We start from the raw sequence: 20712 nt of genomic DNA, 5'->3' as shown, positions 1-20712 counted from the left end.
TTCCATAAACCTAAAAAAAATTAGCACAACCGGGGAATTTGGTACAGATGTTGGGTGTACCTTCCTTTTGAACATACTAAAAGTCCCCTAAAATTGAAGCTGTGCTACGGCCGCCATATTGGAAAATGGCGGCATATTTCTGTATTTTTCGCTATAGTGACTTTATTATTAGAGATACAGGAAAAAGCTAAATGTACGAAATGTAGGTCATCTAAAAATACACATTTTTTGTATTTACCATCTTTCTCTAAACCCAACGGTTTTTGAGTTATTTGTTATTAAGTATATTTAGTTTTTTCTATTTATCAAAAATAGGTGAAACACATGGAAATTGACCGTTACTTTCAAGGATTATGATAATTTTTCCCATTTAGTTAAATAGTGTGATACTATAAAATCTTAAAATTTTAGCTTATTTTATGAGTAAAACAACTCTGCCACAGCAAACCTGCAGACTCAGCAAATTTCCATTTGATTGGATGTTTTATAAAAAAATGTATTTAAATAAAATTAGATTCAACAGGTACCTAGGTTTGCTGCTACAGGAAGGTTATTATAGTGTGTGTTTTTTTTAGTAAAATATCAATAACTTAGTATGAAATAATTAATTTTCCAAGTTTGATCATAATAAATCTATAAACAAACAAACTGCAACAGTTAACCAATTCATAATATTAGCATGGTAGCTTAAGATTTACAATTTAATCGTCACGATTCGAATACTAACCGCAGAAGTTTTCAAAAGGAGATGAAGCAAGTAATTTAAGTACTGTAATATTAACTCGTACCAAGTATCGGACATATTGTATGCAGTGAGGAAATCAACCATATTTTGTAAACTACGCAATAGTCATATTAATATTTTATACTCATTTTTACCCATTTAATAAATTAACATTTTAATATTTTGATGGCACTACCACTATCACTCTGATATCAACTAAGTGGGATGAATAATTGTCGTAAACCTTGAAAGTGACCGTCGATTGCGATGGGTTTCACCGATTTTTGATAAATAAAACTAACTATACTATAATACCATACTTAATTAGTCACCAACATGAACTAGACACGAAAAACACCCTTCCAAATTTACAATGGGATGTCAAGTATAGTTAGTTAGTGTGGTGGTGCCATCAAAATACTAAAATGTTAACTATTAAATGGGTAAAAAATGAAGATAAAATATTAATATGACTATTGCGTACTTTACAAAATATGGTAGATTACCTTACTGCATGCAATATTTTCGGTGCTTGGTACGAATTAATATTACTTAAATAACATGCTCCATCTCTTTTTGAAAACCCATTTGGTTAATATTCTAATCGTGACGAATAATCGCCATCTTTTTAGTAAACACAACCAAAATTTGTATATTCAAATTTGTTTATTGAAATTTAAAACTCCCATGCTATTCTTATGAATTAGTGAACTGTTGCAGTTTGCTTGTTTATGGATATATTTTGATCAAACTTGGAAAATTAGTTATTTTATAGGAAGGTATTGATATTTTACTTAAAAACAAAAACTATAATAACATACCTGTAGCAGCAAACCTAGGTATCTGTTGAACCTAATTTTATTTATATACATTTTTTTATAAAACATCCAATCAAATGGAAATTTGCTGAGTCTGCAGGTTTGCTGTGGCAGAGTTGTTTTACTCATAAAATAAGCTAAAATTTTAAGATTTTATAGTATCACACTATTTAACTAAATGGGAAAAATTATCATAATCCTTGAAAGTAACGGTCAATTTCCATGTGTTTCACCTATTTTTGATAAATAGAAAAAACTAAATATAATTAATAACAAATAACTCAAAACCCGTTGGGTTTAGAGAAAGATGGCAAATACAAAAAATGTGTATTTTTAGATGACCTACATTTTGTACATTTAGCTTTTTCCTGTATCTCTAATAATATAGTCACTATAGCGAAAAATACAGAAATATGCCTCCATTTTCCAATATGGCGGCCGTAGCACAGCTTCAATTTTAGGGGACTTTTAGTATGTTCAAAAGGAAGGTACACCCAACATCTGTACCAAATTCCCCGGTTGTGCTAATTTTTTTTGGGTCAAAACATATTGTTACTGTACTATTATAGGGTCCTCGCGCGTTTCCTATGTAAATTTGACAAACGCACGAGTTGGACGACAATGGCTTAGTGGGGCAACTCTGGTATTTTCCTAACTATGACAAAACCCAAATCTTTTTTTAGATCCTCTGACTTCCTGTGAGAGCCACGGAAATTCAGTAATTGCATTATTAACAATAGAAGACGTTTCGCTCACCCTACGATGTGGCATCTTCAGTGGTAAAACTAACACTGACACCACCTTAACATGGGCCATATAGCTATTACTTACTGTATAGTAAAGAATTATAATAATAAAAATACCAAATTGACGCGTCTCTCAACATAAATAATTGGTTTAACCCCTTTATTATTGGCAAAGTGACAGAAAATGTAAGTCTGAAGGTGTTTATGCAGACGGAGTACTGTGGTTTAAGATATCATGCCTGTAGGTATCATGTTAAGTAAGCGTATAGGTTTCTCAGATAACATCTCATCCCGTCAAAATACCATCCGTTTACATACCATCCTGACGTACGGTACACAGAGATTGTCTCTGTATGGCACTACTAACATTGCTTTTCTTTTACACAAAACTTACAAAACTCCCAACATAAATGAGAAAATATATTTTATAAGGGGATTATTTAGTGTGGTAGTGTTAGTATTTAGTCAATTTAGTGTAAACTATCACTTTTCCAACCAAAAATTAAACACAATACTCGCAACAAAATTAAAACCCCTAAATATAAAGTTTGATATTGTTGGCTCAGATAACTAATAAGATTGTGCTTCTCTTGGCTTATGATTTATGATGATGAATAACGCAGATGTTTACCTTTGATCGGATCATATGCACGTCGTCATAGCCCACCCACTGGTTACCCTTGTAAGCATAAGGTCCAACGGCTTCTGGGTGAGAGTCAACAACGGTCCAGTTCTGCTCTTTGATGTTAGTGCAAATCTGAAATACATTCAAACTTTAAGACTATCGCAGATTAAGGATTTTTTTTTATTTAATTATATTCAGTAATTCCCACTTAGAACAAAGGTATTCCTCAGTAAATATTTTCATAAGTATACGAAAAGGTTTAATATACGTTTTATAGTACGGACAAACATGTGTGTGTGGTGTTTACAAAGCAATACTGATGAACGGGCTTCAATAACTTCTTTAGTATGCAAAATGACTCTAAATTGTAACTGACTCTAATAGATCTCATCTATATTAAAGTTGTTTGTCAAAACCTATTAAATTATTTAAACAATTTTCAAGGTTTTCATTTACATTTTTTTTCTCAAGGCTGCACTTGAGCAAAAAAATTAATAAGCCAAACAAAAAAACACAGCAATTCCTCATGAATACTGTGACAGAAATTTCCAATCCTACATTATTGATAATTGATTTTTAAAAACAATAAATCATTTTTAAACAAGCTAAACAAAATCACATTTACCAATGATTATTGAACAATCATGTGCCAAGATTGCAGTAGTTTATTCTTGTTTTGGAATTCACGTCGATAAGCGGGTGTTCAAGATATCATATATTAAAGAACGTTAAAACATCGCAATGAAATTGTTAAGTTTTAATACAATTTGTATAATGGTTCAAATTATTTATTTTCATGTAAAAGAACCGAAACAGTTCTTAATAATTGTACTCTGCTTTGAGGTATGCCTTTGTCATTTCCTCAATCCAAGACCTATTAAAATAAATAATGGTTATTATAAACGTGAAACTTCAGCATAAATGTCTGCTTACATTTGTTTACTAATAAGCTTTGTACGTTCCCCCTATAAGGACTACCTTTAAGGTTATATGCCAGTTTTACAAACCTCATAGTAAGCCAGGAAGCCTTTCTCCCCTGTATATTTTCCCGCAGTCCCTGGACCGTCAGCGTCTGCCCCAAAATCTCTCTCCTTCTCATCCTCAAGCGTGTATGTTCTACCGTAGGTGGGGATCCCAAGTACCAACTTCTCAGGGTCGGCGAATTTGAGGAAGTAGTTGATCGTGTAGTTCTGTAAATAGAAAATATTGCTGAGATTCTTTAGTAGCAGTCAAATTTGGAATCAAACTCTCGAATTCCTTTGAGAGATAATCGTATTGTTAAATTGGTGAAGATAGTGGCCAATCGAGTGAGCAATCTATATTAGGGGCAAACTACAGTAATTAAACGGATGTTAAGTTGTTTGCCCTGAAGGTGGATTGCAGCGAAGCATCAAAAACATCAGCTACTATCTTCACCAGTTCGACGTCTCGGAAATCTCGCAAAGACTTGTCGGAACTCTACGTTTACAAATCCGTAGAATATCTACCTATCTAAGTACTACTTATTAAACAATATAAATTGGATTAGGTTAAGTTTCTGTGAGGCCAAGTTGCATTTGATGAATTATAAGATAGCTTTTTTTGGACCAAGATCACCTGTTTCTTTCGCCGGTAGTTTTTACAAAAGGCCAATTATCAAAGACAGCTGGGTGCAGTTTCCAACCAATAAAAATCTTACTTAAAGTTTTCAGAATCAAACCGGTGACCTCCTTATTGTTGTCCGCCTATGAACCCGACCATAAGCAGATGTATGTTATTATTACTTATTGTTGTTGAAGTTGTTACTTACAGCGTTGAGTTTCAAATCCTTATCCGTGCTGTTCGGCAGTGCATACAGTGGAGAATGATGATTGGCAGTTGTCACGTAGGAGAAGGTATAATCGTAGCAGATGACGCTGATGAAGTCAGTGTACCTGCGGGCGAAACGTTGCTTTCATGACAGGAAAAACAACTTGAACAACAAAACCTGAACAGTAAACAATGAGTATTGGAATTTGTTATCTTTGTGTTAACTAAGGCTGGAGTAAATAAGGTCTAAGATCAGCTCCAGCAAAAACTAACCTAATCGCCACTAATTGAAAAGTCACGATTACGCTAGGTCATTTTTAACTAAAAACCCCAACTTATATTATGAAAATTATTAAATAATCTACAAACTTGTTTCACTGTATTTGTGAAAGGTCGCAATAAATATTATGTATAAAGCATGTCATTACGTTACTTTTCAGATGCTAAAAGATTGAGCACCTGGATATAGAACAAACAACAGGAATTCTACTACAGTAATCTTTTAGGTAATGTAAGTGACATCACCTAGAAGATTACTGTAATATAATTCCTTTTGGGTCCGGAATTAAAGTTTCGAAAGTCTGTTGTGTATTCGATGATTCTAACGTAGTTAATGATGTGTGAGTATTAAGTAGAGGAAGATCTGATAGCTTCTTTTGTTACTATTTTGTCGTTTTAGGTATTGTCATTATTAATACGGATAATACCTTTAACTGTTTAACTATTGATACTTCAGTACCCAGTAGTTGATGATAATACATTGCTACCGTTGTTTTATTAACTCACTTAATATTAATGAACAATTAAAGGTGAACAAAAGGAAGGTAATTGGCAATGTTCACATCCATAAATCGCAAAGTTTAGTTTACCTTCACCAAATAGTTGTTCGCATGGAACAATTTCAATGAGTCTTTATGCCTAGACATTATTTATATTTGATTTACATCTAAAAATATGTAGCCGGAAAGTAGGATTTAAGTAATTCAAGTTGATTTATACTTAATTAATTGTAATACTTACTTATTGAAACTCTCTATGTCGTACGCCGGCAAGGATTTTAAATTGTGAGAAATGCCGATGGAAAGTAGAAGTTTTGTTCGTTTCTTCTCTGCAGCTTCATTTTCGAATTTTTCTTGTAATAACTGTAAAAGCATAACTAATTAATTAGAAATTTAATTTTAAACTTAGCAAAGTTAACCTCAATTTGATCACCGAGGTAATCAAGTAAATGATTAAGTACAACAAGTGTTTAATCTTATACTACACACAAGGGTTTTTTACAACCAGTTTTTTGTTATACACATGATGCTTTTCTTTTTTACAAGAAGAAATAGGTGAAGAGACACAAGATAAACAGTATTTAGCTTAATTGAAATAATAGGTATACTAATTACAGGTTTCTATTGTTCAATATACTTGTTGAACATTGCAGAAAAAAGTCTTAAAAAGCCTCGTACTATGACACATCTTGTGACATAAAATTGGTCGTAGATAAGCATGAAAAATGCTAATAAACTTATAAATAAAATGATAAATAGATTGATCAAAGGTAAGCAAATAAAAAAAAACTCTTTCTTTGCAGAAAGAAACAATTCCTTTGAAATCGCGATTCCAAGTATTACTGTATCGTTTTAAGTTAAAAGTTCATCACAATACAGTCTGTAGCCATTAGACTACGGTAAATAATGTAGTAAATAAACATTTGTTCTGAATTCCGAAAAAAATCATAATGAAACGGTTTCCAGGTTATTAAGGAAAAATATGATGGGATTCTGTTTTGATTATTAGCGTGGCGAAAACCTGAGCGCTAGAGTTTTACAGTACTGTAGTATACATTTTGTATTCGATCTTGATTTCTCGGTAATCTGACTAAGTCTGTAATTAGCATTAACACAAACATAGACATGTCAAGCATTGTCCAACTGCTCCACTGTACTTAGCGAGAACAGTCTGGTCTAGTGGATGAGCCGATCTCCGGGCCCCTTGCTCTCGGCTTCAAATCTTACCATACACCAATCGATTTCAGCTAAGAGATAATGCCGTGACCCCCTAAGTGGGTGTATAAAAAAGTTCCACAGTAGGATGTGAGGTTTCAACATAGAAAATAAATTTAAAAATGCTCACAAAACTTTGCGCTTTTGCACCAAAGTACTCAGACTCTTACCTTGGCTAGAGCTACGTAGTTTTCCCTGTCCTGCGGTGTTCCACCCTCCCTGAAGGTAGGATGTTGCCAGTTCAAGTCCATACCATCAAAGTTATGTTGTCTTAGAAACACGACAGCCTGCTCAACGAACTTCTTCCTCGTTGTTTCATTGGCTGTTATTTCAGCGAATCCTAGCGATCCGGCGACCCATCCTCCAGTGCCCAGCATCACCTTCAGATCTTTGTTTTTCTTTTTCAGACCCGTTACTTTGGCATAGCCCTCTGAAAAATTTGTAATATTTTTAGAAAATAGAAAAAAAACATGAGTTAAACGTTTTTAAAACCGCTGACGCTTTTCTTTTGATTGATATTTTTTAACATCCCTGTTCTATTAAACCTGAATTTCATTCAGTTAATACAAGTTTGTTTTTTATTTGAGTAAGTTTTTGAGAGTAGATTCTGGGGGTCCAAAGCAAGGATTCTCAATCTTTAAAGAAGAGATCTCTCAATAGCATGAATTCTATTTAAGTACATTTGCTTTCATTTTTATCAAGCGAGTTGAAAGTTACACGTTAAAAATTCTCACTAAAATTAAAAACTACTGCAATGCAGTAAACATATAAGGTTTGCTAAGGATTTATCTTAATTTTAACTTATTCCCTTTTTAGGGACTCCACCAACTCACTTTTATTTATATCCGCCTCGGGGTCGGAAGGCGCAAGGTTGTAGTTTTGGCCGAAGGTTGCGAAAGCGTAGATGATATGAGTGCAGGCGAAGGCATCCATACTTTCCGGGGTGAAGTTGTAGGGTGATTTCCTCCATTGACTCCAACTTGTGAAGTAGCACACCACTTTCTTGTCCGCCGGTGTTGTTTTAGGACTGGCCAAATTTGTCGAGTCGTCCGCTAAACAAACAAAGGATAATGCTTGGCCTAACAAGGTCTCAACTTTGTTTACATCATTTTTCTACATCACAAGGTAAATATTTTGATGTATGAATTATATTTGCGTTTATGAATAGTTTTAAGAGAGGTTAATATTTTTTTCAAATTTGAATAACCAATTTGTATATTTGGAGTAGGGTATTTCTTGATAAATGTTATTATGTTGTTCTATTCTTTTGTCTTAAACATAGCATAAAAATAGCATGTTTGAACGATAAAGACATTTCATTAAACTTTGGAAGAGAACGTTTGAAATCCTACAAGTGTTATTATTTTAACCTAGTAACATCGAGGGAAGAATTCTTCGGGTTACTGTCCCATTGAAAAAAATATTTATTTGTAAAACTAGTGTGTGAAGTGGCACTTTGCACTCACTTTACACATTGTATTTTTTCTACAGTTACTATTAAGTATATAAATAATGAGCCTTTAAACCATATACAACACGTTTTTAGGCTAGGTTGAATCCAAGCATTTAATGAAATGGGAAACGCTTCACCAACTAACTGTTCGTACGAGTAGTATCCTTAAGTGTTGCCAAATGATTTTCACACTGTTTTCTGTTGTTTTATTGGAATACTGGAGTGCGGAAAAAGTAAGTCAATGCAGCAATTAGCTACGTTGCGTGCTATGATCAGTGCAAGGAAGCCCATTTTGTTAGGTAACTGCAGAAAAATGGTTTTCGTAACGTCGACTGAAACAAATGAGTCCGATGAATCTGACCAATGGCAAGTGTTTATTCATGTTAGACGGAAAGGTCTTATAAACATGTCAATACATCTCTATTGGACTCTATTTTGTTGGTTTACCCACAAAACAGTTGTTTTTGGTCAAGCATTTAGGGCACTTTAAGTCATCAGCTGTATCACGGGGTACTAACAGCTGGCTTATGTTATCAATTGGGTGGGGCACGGCTAGCCTCATAATACTTATTTTCTTCATTTAATTACATCTATTAAAAAATATCGTATTTCAACTTCGAAAACTTGACAAGACCGGCGGGCCTCTACACTTAGGCTAAACTGTCGATCATTTATAGACATAACACTTAAATTAGTTATACTCACCCAAGCAGACGATGGCGAAGGACAAAAAAATAAAAGCATTTCGTATGGCCGTCATCTAAAACAAATCGTACTTGGAATTGGAATATATTTTAAATTAAATATCTTAAATAATGTAATTCATCCTGGGTACTTTCCTGTTAAAGGGAACATTCATTATTATCGATTATTTTTTTCTCGATGTATCGATATTAACAAATTGAAACATATCAGCTGACAACTACGATAAATATTGTTCAGTATCAACAAACAATAATGAAATGAAACTGATAAAAAAAATAACCTAACATAACTAACCAGACATGCTGTAAGTTTAACTTGCCTTTTCTGTTATCAAAAGGAATTTTTAAATAGTACAGCAAGTTTGGTTGGTTATGTTAGGTTAGCTTAGAACAGTTTCATTTCTAAATCAATATAATAGACTATTTTAGCCAAAATAAGATCAGTTGTCAATATGTAATGGATCGGTAAACAAAAATATCGATACATCAAAAAAATCATCGATAATAATGAATGTTCCCTTTGACAGGAAAGTACCTCATCCTGTAAATACCAATAGGAGATCAGATGATATACTTGCAGAGTTTCTGATATTGACTTATAAAAATTAACCTTATCTAGTTTTCTCATATTGAACTTATTTTTTAGCAAATATTTTAAGCAATTAGTTAACATTGATTCAATAACAAAATAAATTATTCAAACGTGTTTTATCATGCTAAATACACTTTTTATTGTGTTTTATCTGTATGCCTTTAAATTTAATTATGCTTTTCCTACAACAATCTATTAAAATCCCCTGCATTTAACCTAACCTATATTCTTGAACATAGTTATTGGATTTATAAATTAGTGTTTTTGATACGTTTAACTATACCGTTAAGCCAGTCCACTTAAATAAAATATAATCTTCAAAACTTATTAGGTGCTTATTTATTTTGTTTATTGTACCATCTCCTTCCATCATTACATCTTTTACTTCAATCAGTTTAGCCTCTGGATTGCTTATATACTAATTGATATTATAAGGCCTTACCTTAGCAATCCTTTTTTTTATCCGAAATTAATTTCGGGCCCGAAGGTCCATCATCATTCGGAATCTAGTATACCAATTTTTTCTAAAATAGAATCCACCCGTTGGGTTTCGTAGAAAGTTTCACAATATTTAAGACAATACAAGTTATAGTCGATACGAAAAGTGTAAAACAATTAGGGTTATCTGACCAAAGTGAGGTTATCTGACATTACATGGTTTTTAGCCCTAATTGTTTTACACTTTTCGTATCGACTATGACTTGTATTGTCTTAAATGTTGTGAAACGTTCTACGAAACCCAACGGGTGGATTCTACTTTAGAAAAATTTGGTCTACTAGATTCCGAATGATGATGGACCTTCGGGCCCGAAATTAATTTCGGATGAAAAAACAGGATTGTTAAGGTAAGGCCTTATAATATAAATTAATCTTTTACTTATTAGCCAATTACTGTACTGAAAAATAATAAATCTAAGTAGGTCGGTTCTGAATAATATATCTCTTGTTTTCCATCAATCTAAAACAACAACAAAAAACACACAAAAAATACTGCAATTATAGTTTAGATGCAAACGTACCTTTTAATTTCATATTATTCTTTCAAATAAAACTATCAGTGCCAACCGATAAGGTTTAAAAGGCCACTCTAGTAAACCATGAAACTAATTAATGTAGCTAATTATTTTGACGTAGCTAAAACTACTTAAACCCACGTCGTTACATGCGTTCAAATTACATTATTTATCCGTTTTGTGTATTTCTACATTTGAATTGCATTAAAATTACTGCAAGCATGTGAAATGAAGGCAGCTAGCAAATTATTTATGTCATTTATCACAATCTTCGTGTATAATATGAAAAAAGAAGTTCTTATCATGAAAACCGGGTTTAGTTTATTTTGTTAATTATAAACAAAAGATAATAGATCATTGGGTGTTTACGTTCATCTTACGTAAGCACTCCTTTGGACATCCATTGGGGTATAGTTGCATAAATGTTTGCATTTATGCAATTAGGGAACTATTAGAACTGTCTACAAGTAACAGGTTAAGTAACAGTCTACAGCATAATAAGTAGATTTATTCACGTTTGGGTATAGACTTAAGTAGGCAAATATAAGTAACATAAAACTAATATTCCAGTCCAACATCAATGTGTACCATTCAAGTCATATTTATTACATAATGAAGTATCTGATATTAAAAACTGTACGAAATTAAAGGACCAAATGTACTTATTGCATTGTTTAAACAGTAGTCATAGTTTCGCCCAACATAAAAAAGACTGTCTAAGATTATTTGCAAGAACGTAAACAAGTTAACTATATGCTTTAGTTATATAACCATATTTTATTTAGATATATTATTATAGGTTGAAATAAGATATACGTCCTTACACAGAACCACCATAGAACCTTTAAATAATATTGTTGCTAACACAGACTGGAGAACACCAATTTTTCAGTCCCATATAATTATATTTAAAAAATTAACTTTAATTATGTTACTTATATAGCAAACTTACAAATTGGACTATTTATTGCTTAAAATAAGTTCAACTATCACATGAACAAAGAAGCTATGTCTAAACGATTTCTAGTACAAACTCAAGTACTTTTACATTTTAATCCCGCATGATTCTATAAACATGCAGACTGATTTAATCTTCTCATTTAATATATTCATAACTAGGCCTGTTTGTAGTCTTAGATGGTAATACGACATGTCAGGTTGAACAGATTATAAGCCATCAAATTATAGATGATTAAAAATTTAGGAACACTAACTTTGTGTACCACGGAGTATCGTAAGCAATAAAAGTGTACCCTACGAAGGGTCTACAAGTATCAAACCATTATAAATAGGCTAAAGAATTCCACAAGACTGATTAATCAGGTATTAATTTAAACTATATAAGACTAACTGGAGAATACTAACCTTGTACTCGCCTGGACACTCTGCTACTACACAATTCGACCGGCCTCTGCAGCAAACCTGTTACAGACTTGTCAACACGGGGAAACCCCACTCGGTTTTCCTCCAAGTGTAATTACCCAGATTAATCTATTTTGAAGAGTTTTACCCACGCACAGGAAACTGGATGGACGTTGGCACCGTGACAAATAATTTGGTATACTCATCTAAGTTTGTTTACGGTATTCCTTGGACCTTGAATATGATAATGGAAGATTTGCGTTGGAGTTGAAACGTTCTGTTTGCTGATTTAATACGATAGCCTGTGAACAATGTTATAATGCAATATTATACTAGGGGTACCCGTGCAGCTCAGTGCGCTGCTTTATCTTTTATAACTAAAGTGTATATTGAATGCCCCCTTTATTACAGTAAAGTACAATTATATTAAATGTTCAATTAAATTATTTAAATTTAAATTACAGTAAATGTTAAATTATTTAAATGTTATGTTAAATGTTCGTATGTGAATATTTTGGTACAAAATGCTATTGACAAAAGAATTGGTTTTGGTAAAATTATCTATATAGATGCTTTGTTTTTGTTGCATCTTGGAGACTAATATAAGGTTCCACGTTGATTTTTTCCAACGAATGCAAACCATCCTCCCTCAATCCTCGTAAACATTTCAATGCCATACAGGATTGGTGATAATTATTGTGTTCTAGTAAAACTATGTGTAAACTGTAACTGTGTTTCTATAAAGCGATATTTTTTTCATTTTTATTTTTATACCAAATTATTTTGATTCATTTTTTTACCAGGCTTTTCTCTTGTAGGGCATTCTTTTCGTGAGCAACACTGCACTAGACAAGAAATAAAAATGAACAAATATTTATTAACACAGTCAAAGTACCACATGGCCCCTTCTTACGATAAACTTGCTCAGATGAATAATATTATTGCATTTCTTACTCTTTTTATTTTTTTGCAAAATGTTTGATTTCTATATTTAACGCTTAGAGTCGTGTTTAACATAGGTACTCTAGTGTATGCTACCTTATTACTTAAGATAAATAAAGGGTAATGCACGTTTGAGATATTAATCCACGAGCTAAGTTATAGTAGTAAAGCTTATACACACTCAACCCGTTCTTGTATCCTCCGAGGCGAATAAACATGAGACATGTACAAGTGTATCGATTTAGATCTTATGTAACCGATAATCGAATATTTGGGGAGCAAATTCCGTTATTTACATGAAGAATAATATTGTATCTTCATAGAATTTGTGTGTGTTATCTTCGTCTTTCTAAGGTGTGGTTTTACTAAAGTAAATTACAGTTCTCATTTCATTTATTTTCAACGGTTAACACTATCTTTACAATACAATACATAAACTTATGGTACAGACAAGTCAGTATTACAAGCAACTAGTAATAAATAAGCGGACCAATTCTTAAATTGGAAAGTAAGTGAAGTTCTACGAGAAACAGGACAATCACAATCATGCATGTATTTTTTACATGTTTAAAACTTGACTAATATAATGAATTCCTGTTTGGAATGTATTTTTGCCATGGCAAATCCTACAAAAACTATTATGAAAGTATACTTCAATATACACAAAACCCCAGGATTATAAGTAACTGTTAAAACATTACTATTAAATAACGTAGTAACGTAAACGATTCTAAACGTCATGGTATTTTTATTTCGATATTTTTTTTTTTTCAATAAGGTGAGTGATGCCCACAAATATTTATCATACTGAACGTAAACGTTGTCACAAAAACGGTTATTTACAGCTTAATCATATGAACAACAATATTATGGAACTCGATTAGCCTAATTTTATTTTTTGCTAACATGATTTTATGACAGTTTTTATTTAGCATTGAGATGGTTATGCAGTTAACATTATAGTTTCTTATCACACATTTACGTTAATTGTTTCTTCTTCAAAATAACACACACACAAAGGTACAAAAGTATACAAAATATACTATGATACAAATGTTTTAATCTACACGTAATACAGTTTTCTATAGGTCTACAATGAAATAATGTTGATTTAAAATCAAACTAAGACATGATATTTTACTAATAACAAAATGTAATGTTATAATCAAATACCTGTGAGGTAGGCCTACCTGTGTAGTGTGTAATAGTTTGCAAAATTCATTGACTACTGCTACCAACCAATATCAAAATATGCAATGAAATATAAATATTGGTGCTAACGGAAATGGTGGAAGGGAAATTACTATTTTTTTATCTCTTGAAACTATCGCATGTTCGGCATACGGCACCTGATTCTGTTATTAGTAACGCGCTGTTCCTGTTTATGACAGAAGTGATTAGTGAAACAGTATACTACTTATAAAATTACCATATCATACCTCTTGAACAAATTAGTTTATCTCGTGGTGATTTTTACTTTGAAACAGTTTATACTTCAGTTAAATCTTTTGGATAGGTGACAGACATGCTAACAAAATTTTAGAATAAACTAATTTAAGACTGACAACTCCTGGTAAAAGTACAGCAAGTTATTACAACACTTTATGAATTGTTATATTCATTATTATTAGGCTGGGTAGCCTAGTGTTTATATTTCTCACTCAGCAATCAAAAGGTCTTCCGTTCGGTGCTGATCATTGGGCATTAAATAAATGAACCTAGCTAATGAAAATGCTGATTTTAGTCAGTAACAAAGCTACGCATATCATTTCACAACATTCTACACTCATCCTTCACTCATATTTGGTTAAAATACGCACCTAGGTGACGGCTCCATCTTACTGATTGATTGATTATACATTTAAATCGCAGTTATACGTTGTATCATTAGTCAAAGGTTATACCAACTGAAAATACATTACTTAAACACATTAACCCCATTTTTTATATGTTTGCACCATAGTCAAAAAAATAGTAGTTACACCATATATACCACATTTTAAGGGTGATTCTTTGAAGTTTCATCTCTTAGAGTTCATCTCTAGAGTTGTTTACTTAAAGTTTCGCTGACTTGAATCTTACCTCTGTTTGTTTTAAAGATGTATGAAAACTTCAAAACATAATATTTTCTCAGTATAACAATTTTCTTACAAAAAACTGATTACTTAATGAATGTTTTGTTTGGGTGACTTAATTTGTTATAAAACTATTTAACTGTTCTATCATGGGCATCCCTACAGGAGAATGGCAATGTTTATTTTAAACAAATTTAAATCGAAAATTTTAAAACTTTACACATATATTGTCGATGTGCTCTATGAATTTGCTGCAATAGCCAAACGTGGAACCACACCATCAAATAATTTAAATTCGGCAATCGTAAGATTTTCCCCATTATACGGCAAAGGTGTGATACATTATACATCCATCGATTGATGCGATCTCTTCAAAAATCCATGATAAACTTTAAATATTTGTTTTACATTTTTTTAGTGGTAATAAAAAGTTAAACTTCATACTCAAATAAAAGATATTATGCTATTTATGCGTCGAAATAAAACAAAACCGAATCCTTCCTCAGTTGGCAGTCTTGACGTGTGTCATTTATTTATTTATTGTTCATTGTTTTGTGTTTGTGGCAACATATCGTTTAGATCTCTGCTGCAGATAACGAGTTTGTGAGTAAAACTGCAAGATAATCATTTATTGTGTCTACACAGCACACTGTTTTAGAGGCTGTTGTGTATTCATACAAAGTTGTTGTCGTATTTTCGATGTTGTATGTGTCAGCCCATATATTAGGTTAAGGCTGCTAAGCCCCATTTCGAGCAGTAATTGTAGTTTATCTGTTTGTTTTGGCTGAGGTTTATGTCATCGGCTCCTGTAATTATAACCTAAATCATATTTAGTTTCTGGACATTTGTGTTGTATGGCCTAATTTATTAATTGTATAAAGGATACCGTGTTTTAATGGGTTTTATTCGGAAAAGTCGGTAATTGTAATTGTTTTGGCTACCTAATTAAACTGTGGTTATTGTGTATTACATGAATATAACGTGTATATTGTTTTTACAAGATGTTTTTAATTTTCTTCTCTTTTTTATCTTTTTCAGTTTCGACTCATATTATTTAAATAGTTTTGGTCAAGGATATTAAAAAATATATGACAGTTGCTATTTGAGAGATTATATTACAAAGTAACATTCACTCACTATCACTAAAAGTGAACTTTAAACAATTAATGTATTAGTCATTTTTGATTATAAACAAAGTGATACTTTGATACATCACAGTTGGTGAACAACTATAAAATGTAATATCACTACAATGGATCTGAATCTGTGAACGGAGAGCGATTAAGCTAACAAGACTCTTAATCGCCTTTAAGATGGGTGCTTTAAGGTCAGTTTGGAAATAACACTCCTTGTTTCTTTTTCAAGAGTAATGTCTGTTGTGATTTGCTGTTACTGCACTGCAATTTACTGTACACTATCATAGAGTGATCATATTGGCAAACACAAATCCATGTAGTTATGTTATGTGTTTTTTTAAGATTTGTATTAGATAGGTCGAAGTTAGTCAGGTTAAAATTCTATTTTCTATAACTTTTAAAAATATCTGAGATGGTGAGAAACAAGTGCAAACAAATTCGGTCTTTTTACTATGCTATATTCCTAAACATGATGTGTTTTTATATTTTCAAAATTTTAAATTAGTTTACACATACTACGATATATTATCAGAAAATCAAAACTAATGGAAGAAATTCTAATTACATGTTTCATTTACAGAGTGGGTGAAAATAGAAAAGTTTTTACAATACATATTTTCGGTCGAGTTTTCGTCCATGGGGTGGCCACTAGTTCTATTACAATCAATCTTTTGGTTTTTCAATTTTTCACTTTATTTTAAACCCTTTCATCTATTCGACTTGTATTTCTTTGCTACAGTAGTACAGTCTTCACTAATAAAATAACAAAGGATATTTATCACGTAATAATAAGATGTGTAATTGAGTAATTGACAGCCTATAATAGATATATCTATTTTCACATTAATTTCTTCCACTCACGTGTATCTTTAGATCCGAAAGCCGATTACGACGGTAAAAACAAACCGGATGACTCAGTAACTTTTTCGATGTAAACAATCTAAAAGTTGTTAAACAGCTGATTGTGTTTGTTGAGAAAACACGTTCTTTGTAAGATGCATACAAGATCTCATGTTTACTATGCGAAACAAGAATGATCCTAATCGAACTAATCTAGATGATCAAATACAAAATCTCAAATTTGAACTGGGAATATTTGAATCCAGTTTTAAACGTTAAAAATGTATAGGCTACAATTCCATATTTGATACGATTCTTTTTTGTTTATTTTTTTATTATTCAACTCCGATTACTTTAGTTGTTTGTCAAAATTTAAATTATAAATTATCTTACTGAATGTGTGGGCTATATTCTTTCTATTAAATATAATATGTGTATGGATGTTTTAAGAAATTTATTGTTTAAATAACAACGTACTAAAGAAAAAAGAAATATTCATATAACTTTTGCGTAAAATCATCCTACCTTAACAAGGCTGTAGTTAAAAGAGAATAGCATCATAAATTATATTTTGTACCTATAGGGGGTACATGAAGTTTTATTTCGTACTGTTGAAGTGGAAGAACAAAACAACGTAGCTCTTATCAAAAGGATGTCTTGATTAAGTCTCTTGTCTAATGAACAACTTAGTTATTCGAATTCTTCCAAGTATTTTACAAAGCAACTATACTTTGTTGCTATTCTTCAACCGGTTTTTACTAAATTTTGCAATGTATAACAGGTATTTAATACCTAAATATAAAATATTTTGAATTAAGGAAAAAAATAAAAGACAATATTAAAGTATTATTAGTGTATTTTTGGGTCAAAATACTTCTTTCGATTGATGTGTCACATTAAGATTTAAACTGTACAGGTTATATAAAATTGGTCTCGTTGTAAAACCAAAGTTTGTTCCTTAAAACTAATTAAACAAAGAAAACATCACATGGCAGTGTATTATCTCTCAGTATATGCACACATGGGGAGGATGCGAACAGGAAGTAATAAATCACGTGGGTATGTGACGAGGTTAATTTCAACAAATGTTCCTCGTTGCTTGAAGCCACTACTTAGTTATATAGCATTGACTATCACTTTTAAAATTTAATCTCTCATCAGAAGGTCATACATTTTTTTAGTTTTAACATTTGTAAGATGGTATAGTAAATTAAACAAGGACATGTTAATTAATTGCTCTATAGATAATATATTAATGAACTTGAACGCCTCACAAATAACCGGGAACCCGTTAACAAATAATACACGGTATGATACTATATACGTTTGCTAAATAAATTATTATACTTGTTACGACTATTCCTTCTGTGTTTCTTTCTGCAATCGATGTTTTCATGATTGAAATCCGTTATAGTTACAATATCGAAGTTACAATATATTCAAAATGACGATTGGCCTATTACGTAAACTTAAATTGTCTGTAAACCTGGATACATTGATTACCACATATTATGGTCTATTTCATTCCCTCATTAATTATGGCATCCGTCTCTGGGGAAATTCCCCCCATGTAACCAAAGTTTTTCGATGGCAGAGAAAAGCCATCAGAGTACTTGCTAACCTTGCCTCTAGAGGTAGTTGTAGATCTAGTTTTGTGGAACTAAACATCATGACTGTGCCTTCTTTGTATATTTTTAGTAACCTCCTCCGTGTAAAACAAAATATCAACTCATTTTCTACACAAGCTTCCTGTCATGTACACTTAACCAGAAATAGAAATGATCTGTCCACCCCTCATGTTAGGCTAAGTAAAACCTTGAATTGTCATTTGTACCAACAGTTGCAGTTATACAATAAGTTACCACTAGAATTAAGAAATCTCAACTATGTCAAATTTAAGTCAGCCATCTATGTACTCCTTAAAGCAAATGCCTTTTTCTCCACCAAAGATTATTTGAATTGTAAAACTTTTGTTTAATGTTTTCATAACGATGACTTTATTATAGTTTAATGCGTTGAAATTGTACTGACCTTTCCTATTGCAATGTATATATTGTTTAACGGAATAAAGATTTGTCTATTGTCTATTGTCTATCGGCCAGTACTGATTTAATTATTAGATCATATTGTTTAGATTATATTATATACATTTAAAAGCTTAATTATAGTGGATTTCATAAAACTATAGTCCATTCACAAATTTTTGACGGTTTAAGCGGAATATTTCCTGGGTTCCCCTACCACTTTTCTAGCCTAATGTATTAATAAGCTGATGAGCTGTTGCCTGTTGTTTCAAAGTTAGGTGAGGTGGATGGGATTCAACTGCCTCCCCTTAAACCGTTTGTACATTTTTTGAACGGAGAAACGGAGTAAAACGCCTTCAAAAGATACGAACTAATGGAAATAAGTCGGAAATAGTAGATTTATTGACCCCCTATTTTTTTTTAAGATATGTAGATGTGTGTCTTATGTATGTGTATATATAGATATGAAAATGAGAAGTACATTTTAGAAACAAACTTGTAAACACAATCACAGTCAAAACGACAAAGCAAAGGAGATTGGCGTGGCATAATCAGGAAACTTTGAATATCCTTAGACGAGATCCGTGGATTACCTTAATGGTGTTACCTGTTGTAGCCAAACTCTGCAGCTGTGAAAATGTAACAATACTGGGAAATATTACACTTTACAATACACGGACTCTAGTTTAACACATATGTTGTTTGCTTTGTTGTGGGCAAATGTATGTACGTACATGGATATAGTGTATGTGGACCAACGCCCAACCAAGCAACGTACGAGTTGCGGCTAAGTATAAACAAGTATACACGTACAGGAATATAGAAGTTTTCATAGATTTTGAGTCTGCTATACATAGTGCAGTCGAGGAAGTATGACCTAGTGGTTTAATTCGGGGTTGCCGTTTGCATCTGGGTCAGAGATGGTGGAGAAGAATTCAAAAATTAAGGCTAACCTCTGAGTACAACTCAAAATCCGACAAAATTGATTTTTTTTTACTCCCTTTCTTGGACCCAAATGAAGTATTTGATTGTTTTACGGATGACTTGATGGCTATTTAGCCGTCAGAAGATGCAAAGATTGTTTAGTTTACTGACTATGTGTTTGACAGCTACGTATCTACTGATGCAAACTTTCCACCTAACATCTGGGATCAGTTTTCTGCTTAACAGAACCACAAACAGCTGCAAGAGTTTTCACTCTAAATTAAATGGTTCTTTTTATACTGCCCATCCAAACATATACTTGCTTTTAGATGTTCTTCTTGGGATTCGATCAGAAGTGTGCATCAAGTGCAGGAATCCCATAACTTCAAAAAAGAATAAGAAGATAACTGAGAAAGAAGCCTTCATCAGGTAGCAGATAGCAAAGCTAGCAAATGGAGACATTACACGGGTTGGTTTTGTGAAAACAGTTAGTTTTAAATTTTTGCCAACACAATAAACTTATGGACATTGACAAACCTATAACAAAGGAGTGCAAACCAAACTAACACAATAAACTGATTTATTAAATTATGTTTGATTATTTTATGTACCACTAAACCAACCATATCCTTGGCCGCAATTAATCTGTTTATACTCGGGCCGCAACTCGTACAAAACGTTTTTCAGTCTTGGCCGAAACTCATTCGCAAAATGAGGTTTGGGCCGCAACTCACCAACAGCGATATGTGGATGGCAACTTAATCTGTGATAACAAATAGAAAAATGTTAATCAGACTTAATGAGTCTATCTACAATTTAATTTACAGCCTATTTAACACGATGCATACACCGTTCGGCTACGATTGTAGGTTGGAGAATTTTTCTGTACTTAACGGGCCTGTATACAAACAGGGTCATTATAAAAAATTAAATTATAATTTAAGGTCAATTA

The 20712-nt window shown here is 32.3% G+C and overlaps 1 protein-coding gene across 1 annotated transcript in view; it reads right to left on the bottom strand.

Moving 5' to 3' along the window:
- LOC128989055 (probable chitinase 10) overlaps nucleotides 1-11896 on the bottom strand; it is a 50399-nt gene extending 38503 nt beyond the window's left edge. The window contains exons 1-8 of the mRNA XM_054410911.1: nucleotides 11823-11896; nucleotides 8854-8908; nucleotides 7529-7747; nucleotides 6866-7125; nucleotides 5722-5843; nucleotides 4703-4826; nucleotides 3921-4103; nucleotides 2920-3045 (exon numbers count right to left, since the gene is read on the bottom strand). Coding sequence (XP_054266886.1) covers nucleotides 2920-3045; nucleotides 3921-4103; nucleotides 4703-4826; nucleotides 5722-5843; nucleotides 6866-7125; nucleotides 7529-7747; nucleotides 8854-8908 — 1089 coding nt within the window. The 5' untranslated portion in view covers nucleotides 11823-11896. The remainder of the gene's footprint in view (nucleotides 1-2919; nucleotides 3046-3920; nucleotides 4104-4702; nucleotides 4827-5721; nucleotides 5844-6865; nucleotides 7126-7528; nucleotides 7748-8853; nucleotides 8909-11822) is intronic.
- Nucleotides 11897-20712: the final 8816 nt, after the last annotated feature.

The sequence above is a fragment of the Macrosteles quadrilineatus genome, unplaced genomic scaffold (assembly GCF_028750875.1).
Source record: "Macrosteles quadrilineatus isolate MER2022 unplaced genomic scaffold, UCM_ALF_1.0 Scaffold_3__2_contigs__length_128488019, whole genome shotgun sequence".
NCBI classification, from domain to species: domain Eukaryota; kingdom Metazoa; phylum Arthropoda; class Insecta; order Hemiptera; family Cicadellidae; genus Macrosteles; species Macrosteles quadrilineatus.
This window is presented reverse-complemented; position numbering and strand designations above follow the sequence as displayed.